The sequence below is a fragment of the Neovison vison genome, chromosome X, assembly GCF_020171115.1.
Source record: "Neovison vison isolate M4711 chromosome X, ASM_NN_V1, whole genome shotgun sequence".
Classification (NCBI taxonomy): domain Eukaryota; kingdom Metazoa; phylum Chordata; class Mammalia; order Carnivora; family Mustelidae; genus Neogale; species Neogale vison.
Window position 1 is genome coordinate 87149556 of NC_058105.1, and position 6621 is coordinate 87156176.

The 6621-nt window shown below is 48.5% G+C and overlaps 1 protein-coding gene across 1 annotated transcript; it reads left to right on the top strand.

Moving 5' to 3' along the window:
- The first annotated feature begins 5602 nt into the window (after positions 1-5602).
- LOC122896872 (diphosphoinositol polyphosphate phosphohydrolase 3-beta) lies at positions 5603-6168 on the top strand. The gene has a single exon (XM_044234960.1). The coding sequence runs from the start codon at positions 5603-5605 to the stop codon at positions 6095-6097; it is 495 nt and encodes a 164-aa protein (XP_044090895.1). The 3' UTR covers positions 6098-6168.
- Positions 6169-6621: the final 453 nt, after the last annotated feature.

Genomic DNA, 6621 nt, shown 5'->3' on the forward strand with positions numbered 1-6621 from the left:
CTAAAATCACTTCACCTGACTGTTTCCCTTTACTATTTCCTGAAATCCTCTCAGGTATGTTGTGGTCACTCTCCTGAAAGCTGGTTCCAGCTATAAATGCTACAAGGCTCTGGGAAGTTCTCTAACAGTCTCCCTCCCAGGTAACAGCTGTTCTGGAAAGTGCCTCTCTCTTAGAATTGTAAACCACCATCTCACTAAGTAAGGTGCTCAACTTCCCATGGATGTGGCTGTCACTTTGCAATCTGCCTATCCCTTCCTACTCTAGAAAAGATGCAGAAATATGTATCGGACTTGTTGGTCTCACAGCAGATCCCCTCTGCATTAGAAGAGTCCATAGAAGCTATGTTCCCCTGGGTGCCTGGGTCTTACTGGTAATAGAAAAAAGAAGGAGAAGGAGAAGGGGGGAGAGAGAGAGAGAGAGAGAGAGAAAGGAAGGGAAGGAAGGAAGGGAGGGAGGGAGGGAGAACAGAAGACATCTGTACCACAGGAATGGCATGTCTCAGAGAGAGGAAGAGCATTACTTTTGGAGTCACACAGACCAAGGTGTGAATATCAGCTCCTTCACTTACTGTCTTACTTAAGCACATCTCAGCCTGTTTCTTAAACTGCTGAGGGGTATTTTGATATTTATTGTTCTGGTTTGTTGGCAGTTAAATATTAAGTGTGTAAAACCAATCAGACCATCAATAAATGAAAATCAGTGCCTAGAGTATGACAATACAGAATATCTTCTCTAGTGCATCACTTAATTCCATTTTGTGTGTGCAGAAAATATTGAATTTTGAGTTGTCATGTAACATGTCCAGGTAACACACTTGATTGGTGGCAGTGAGGTAGGCACTCAGGTGTTCTTTTCACTAGATTGTGCAGAAGAACATCTAGATGGAAAATACCTTTCTTTGAACCCAGTGACTCTGAGCAAATGAACGTCTTATGTAAGAAGTCAACTCTGAACCTCATCAAAAAATGACACAACAAACTATAGCTCTTGATCAAAACAATCCTTTGACAAGACATGGTGATGCTACGAGAGCACGGGCTGTAAAGAGACATGAAGACTTGAATTCAAATGTCGACTCCACTCTAAGTCTTCTCTTCTACGAATTGTAAATAGTAATCTCCTCGTTAAGATTTTATGGGCTGTCCAGTAAGATACAGGGGACCACCACAGGGCTTGCCACACAGACTCTACTTGACAGATATCTCATGTCTTAACCTCATTCCCTTCCTTAAGACTCCAGGGAAAGTTCACTGTCAACCTTTTCAAGTAGAGGTTACATTTCCACTATGAAAAGCATTTTCTCTCTCTCTCTCTCTTATTTTGGGTTGGATTTTGTTGGGTGGCAGTTACCGGTTGTGCCAACCAGTTTCTGATGCACAACAAAGCATCCAAAATGTAGTGACTTTGAACAACCAATTCTTTTGTTCACGATTCTACAGGTCAATAATTTCAGCTGGGCTCAGCTGAGAGGTCCTTTTGCTCTTCTTGGAAGGCTTGCTTATGCATCTGTGGTCAGTGCCCCTGGCTCTGCTGGGGGCTGGATGGTGTATGATGGTCTCACCCACATTTCTGGCAATTGGTTCACTGTCAGCTATGGTGGAGGGGATGCATGGGCCCTGGGTCTCTCAGCATCCACTTAACCCACGCTTCTTCACATGGTTGTTCTCTTGTGTCAAGAGCACCAAGAGAGGGCAAACCCTTGTGTGCAAGCACTTTTCAATTCTCTCCTTGCTTCACTCTTGCTACTGTTCCACTGGACAAAGCAAATTCCATCTCCAAGGCCAAGGAAAATGTGGGAGGAGATACAGGCAGACATGTACAAAATACATTTGTTACTGTAACAGTCTACTGTTACGGTAGCTTGTGAAATAACCCTGTTCATCATTAGAGAAATCTTAACTATGGGTGAACTAGACAATGGAATGCTTGCCTCTCAAAAATTATTTTTACATTTCTATACAAAAAGTCATACCTATCTTGCCTCATGATCAGTCTAATAGGTGAATCATAAAATTATGTTACAAAATTCTGCTGAAAAAGATCAGTTTGAGATTTTCCCAGCATTGTACCTTACCTGTAAATTGCGGATCCTCCTATCCGGAAATGTGCTATGACTTTGCCAGTAGGAATCCAGCCTGCACCTCTTTCCATATCATAATGCTGCTATTCTTCTCCCTTCCAAAAAAAAAATATGCCTCAACAGACACCTATTGCATAGGCATCCTCTGATGGGGAAGTGATAGACGAGACTAGGAAGCAGCCCCTCTGGTAAGACAAGGAGAAAATACATGCTAACTCTAGTCTTGTGATGTGGTTGGGGCCTGGATGGGCCACCACTCACCATAGCCCCTTGCCCCCCACCTCCCAGCTTTGCTAGAGTTCCACTTGATTCATTCAAGCCATCTTTCAAAGCTCAGTCCGAGCTCTATCATTTTCTACTACAATGTCCTAATTTTATCGCTCAGGATCCCTTGGTATTTTATTTATTGTGTGGTGGCTGATATGGCTACCGCGAAGGCCATCATTTCCCTACCATATTTTCTATGTGATTACTGCTGGCATACACGAAACCATTAGTGCTTTAAATAGTAATACTCCATTCTACCATGGAAGGGAATTCATTTTTACTCATTTCGTAGGCTTTTCCCAAGAAGATATTCATATCATTTGGAAATAATGAAAACTTGGTCTTCTTTACTAAATAATGGTTTTTTTCCTCTTTATGATCTCCTTACACTGGAAAGATCACCTAAAGCAAAAGTTAACAATATTGGTGATAATAGGTATATTTGCCTAGACCTTGACTATAATGGAATTTTTCCTAGTTGCTTAACGTCATTCGTGTATTTGTACGTTAGGCACACTGAGAACTACAGCCTGCTAAAAGCAACGTTCCTAGTTTGTTTTTAATCACGGGGTGTCACATTCCTTCAAATATTTTTTGATTGGCGCCTGGGTGGCTCAGTGGGTTGAGCCTCTGCCTTCAGCTCAGGTCATGATCCCAGTGTCCTGGGACTGAGCCCCACATCAGGCTCTCTGCTCAGCAGGGAGCCTGCTTCCCCCTCTCTCTGCCTGCCTCTCTGTCTACTTGGGATCTCTCTCTCTCTCTCTCTCAAATAATTAAATAAAATCTTTGGGGAAAAAATGAACCACTTATAAAAGGAAACAAATGTTCTTTGATCATCCATATACCATTAAAATATGGTCAATACTAGTATCTCTAGTATCTATGTCTCCATTTTGTCATTTCTTCATATGCAACCCACACATTTTTGTCCTATTATGCTCTAGATATTGCAGGAGTCTGCTGCCACTGGGAACAGGATCATTTTTGTGAGCTATTCTGGGTATAAATGGAGTGTAGCAGACCTTGGGAAGCTGATCTCACTTGTTATTTAAGAATTGGGTTGTTGGGGCGCCTGGGTACCTCTAGTTGGTTAAGCATCCCACTCTTGATTTTGGCTCAGGTCATGATCGCAAGGTCCCATGGGGCTCTGCACTGGGCATGGAACCTGCTTAAGATTCTCTCTCTCCCTCTCCCTCTGCCCCTCCCCTTCCCACTCACGCGCCCTCCCTCATCCTCCCTCCCCTCAAAAAAAAAAAAAGTCCTTTGCACTTACACTTCAGATTCCCCTTCCCTTTGATGAGGGATTATTTCACTGCAAAAGGGAGTTTTCGTGATCCTGGTTGCTTGATGCCAGCAGAGGGTCTGTGGGGAAGAGAGAGACAAAGATGCCTAAGCTGCAGTGTGGAAAAAGTTAGGGGACATCAGACGTCTTCTCCATAAGGCTACAGTTAGAGCAGGGAAACAGTAAGAACAAATGAAAAGATGAGGGAGGGCTTTTGGTTGTTAACTTTTTGGTTATGATGGTCCACATCTTGGCCAAGAGGACAGCATGACCCAACAGAAAGGTGGTGAAAGAGCACCAAGCGGCCTTGCTTGGTGTGGAATCCCACACCAAGAGCCTCCGTAAACATCAAACTGAAAAACATGAAGGGATTTCTGTAGGCATGTTTTCCAAAACCCGAAGCAGTACCTATCAGTGAGAAAGAGAGAGAAGGGCGAAAGTGAAAGAGGGTGAAGAGTGTTGGGACTTCCTAAAAGGTGACTTGGGGTGGTTCTGCAGCTGTTAGGTGACTAGGACTCCAAGGGCCAGGGCTGAAACGAGTAGGCAAGAAGTTTACTGTCAGGAAACTGAAGAACAGAGGTTAGGTAAGCGGGCAATAGGACCTGTTCAAGAAAAGTGTTAAGTTATGGGCTGTGCCAACATGCCCAGCAAAGCCAAGAACCTGCCACCCTGAATCAAGGAAACCTCATTTAAAATGGAGTCAGGTGGCTAGCAGGGGGAACCTCTCACGCCCTACCACTGCGGTCAGCTGCACACCCCAACAAGGACAAACAGTTCCTGTCATTCCCCGCAGGAAGCAGCTTCCTTTCCTACTCCAGCAGGAGGAAGGACGAATGTCTCCTCGCCCAGCAACAAGCCCAGCCAATAGGAAATACCACAACGGGGCCAACGAGGAAAACGTCAGCACCTGCAACTGTGGCTTTTCTGCAATGGACTTTCCCTTCCCGGCAGTCCCTCCCAACTGCCTCCTTTTCCCTAGAGAAGAAGGGTCCTCGTGTCTGAGCTCCAGACGGGCCTCTGAGGTGCTATAGTTTGCCTGTCCCCAATTGCAATTCCTCTGCTACACCCAAATAAACCCATTTTGCTGATAAACCATAACCGGCTGTTTTACCTTTTAGGTGGACAAACCTGTTGAAGAACTCAAAGGGTATGGATATGACTCAGCAAAGAGTAGGTACTGTTTTGCCAAGAACAGCGAGGGTCATTTTTCCTAAACCGTAAGGCGGTAGCATTCCTTCCGGACAATGATGATGCCCTTGGCCTGATGGCCTGTAAAATAAGTGTATGCGTTTCATGCAACCGCCAGGAAGGATGAGGAGAAAGGTCTGGCCACGCCACAGCCAACTTCAACTCAAAGGCCCACGTGGAAGCGATCTTGGCCCCAGTCACAACGCGGGAATTGAACTCCCAGGGGAAAGAGATTTCCAGCCTGGGAGGTGCGGGGCGCCTGCGCAGTGGGCCCGAGGCACCGCGCGCGCGGCGGGAGCCACAAGACCCCCGCCCCCGCCCCTCGCCCTCCAACATGAACGCGCACGTGAATGGGGACGCGGACGCGCACGCGAATGCGCCTCACCTCACTCAACCCCTGCCCGGCGTCTGAGGAGGGAGGGAGGCGCGCGCGGGAGCCGCGGGTGGGCGGTGTGCTGAGTGGTGGACCCGAGGGCGGCGGCGCGGGGGCGGGGCGGCGGCGCGGGGGCGGGCGCGGGGGCGGCGGCGCCTCGTCCAGTCAGGCGGCTGCGTTCGGGACCCTCCGGCCCGCACGAGGAGCGAACAGACTGACGTACTTCGCCCGCCCCCGCCTCATTTCCCCCGGGGCTTCCTGGGCTCCCCCGGCTCACTCCTGGAGCGCCTTCTCTCCCCACCGCTCTTGTCGGCCCTTTCTCTCCCAAGCATCTCAGGCGGCGGCGGCGGCGGCCGCGGCGGCCGAGACCCCAGCAGCAGCAGCGAGCGGCAGGAGCGGGCGGCCGAGAGGATGAAGTGCAAGCCGAACCAGACGCGCACCTACGACCCGGAGGGGTTCAAGAAGCGGGCGGCGTGCCTTTGCTTCCGGAGCGAGCTCGAGGACGAGGTGCTGTTAGTGAGTAGCAGTCGGTACCCGGACCGCTGGATCGTGCCGGGCGGGGGCATGGAGCCCGAGGAGGAGCCTGGCGGTGCGGCAGTCCGAGAGGTGTACGAAGAGGCGGGAGTCAAGGGGAAGTTAGGCCGGCTCCTGGGCATTTTCGAACAGAACCAAGACCGCAAGCACAGAACGTACGTGTACGTACTGACTGTCACTGAGATTCTGGAGGATTGGGAAGATTCGGTTAGCATTGGGAGGAAGCGAGAGTGGTTCAAAATCGAAGATGCGATCAAGGTTCTCCAGTGCCACAAGCCCGTGCATGCCGAATATCTGGAAAAACTAAAGCTGGGCGGTTCCCCGACCAATGGAAACTCCGTGGCCCGGTCCCTGCCACAGAGCGATCCCTAGTATGTACCGCTCCTGCACAGACTTATGCTTTCCGCCAACCTTAGAATAAAAAGTGCCCGGAGCGCTTCTCATTCCTTGTGCGGTCTCAGGGGGAGGCGGGGGGCTTCTTTTGTTTCCTTGGCAGCCCTCTGAATCACGCTTGCAGACCGTCTCGGTTGCCAGGCACTGTTTTCAGACAATTTGCACGTTTTTCAGATGCTTTGAAAATCGCTGCTTGGTAGCACTGTAACAGATTTCGGTAATCCTAAACCACGTGGGTTTTTTGTTTTGTTTTGTTTTTAGAGTGCCTTAACTGCTTGCCCATCTTCTAGCGTGTGTTTTTGTGTAGGTGGGTACACTTTGTAGTTTCTTTTATTACATTACACACACACGTGTGTGTACGTGTGCGTTTTTGGTACTAATCCTGTGGTTTGTTTTATAGTGAATGCCTTTAAAATCCGAACATCTTGATTATGTGGCGTCTTTAATTTTTTTCCTTAACTTGCTTTCTCTTTCATTGCATTAGCCCTTGCTAGCAAGCTCTT

Bases quoted from the DNA above. Each gene is read 5' to 3' on its own strand.
- LOC122896872 (XM_044234960.1), top strand. From the start codon at position 5,603: ATGAAGTGCAAGCCGAACCAGACGCGCACCTACGACCCGGAGGGGTTC.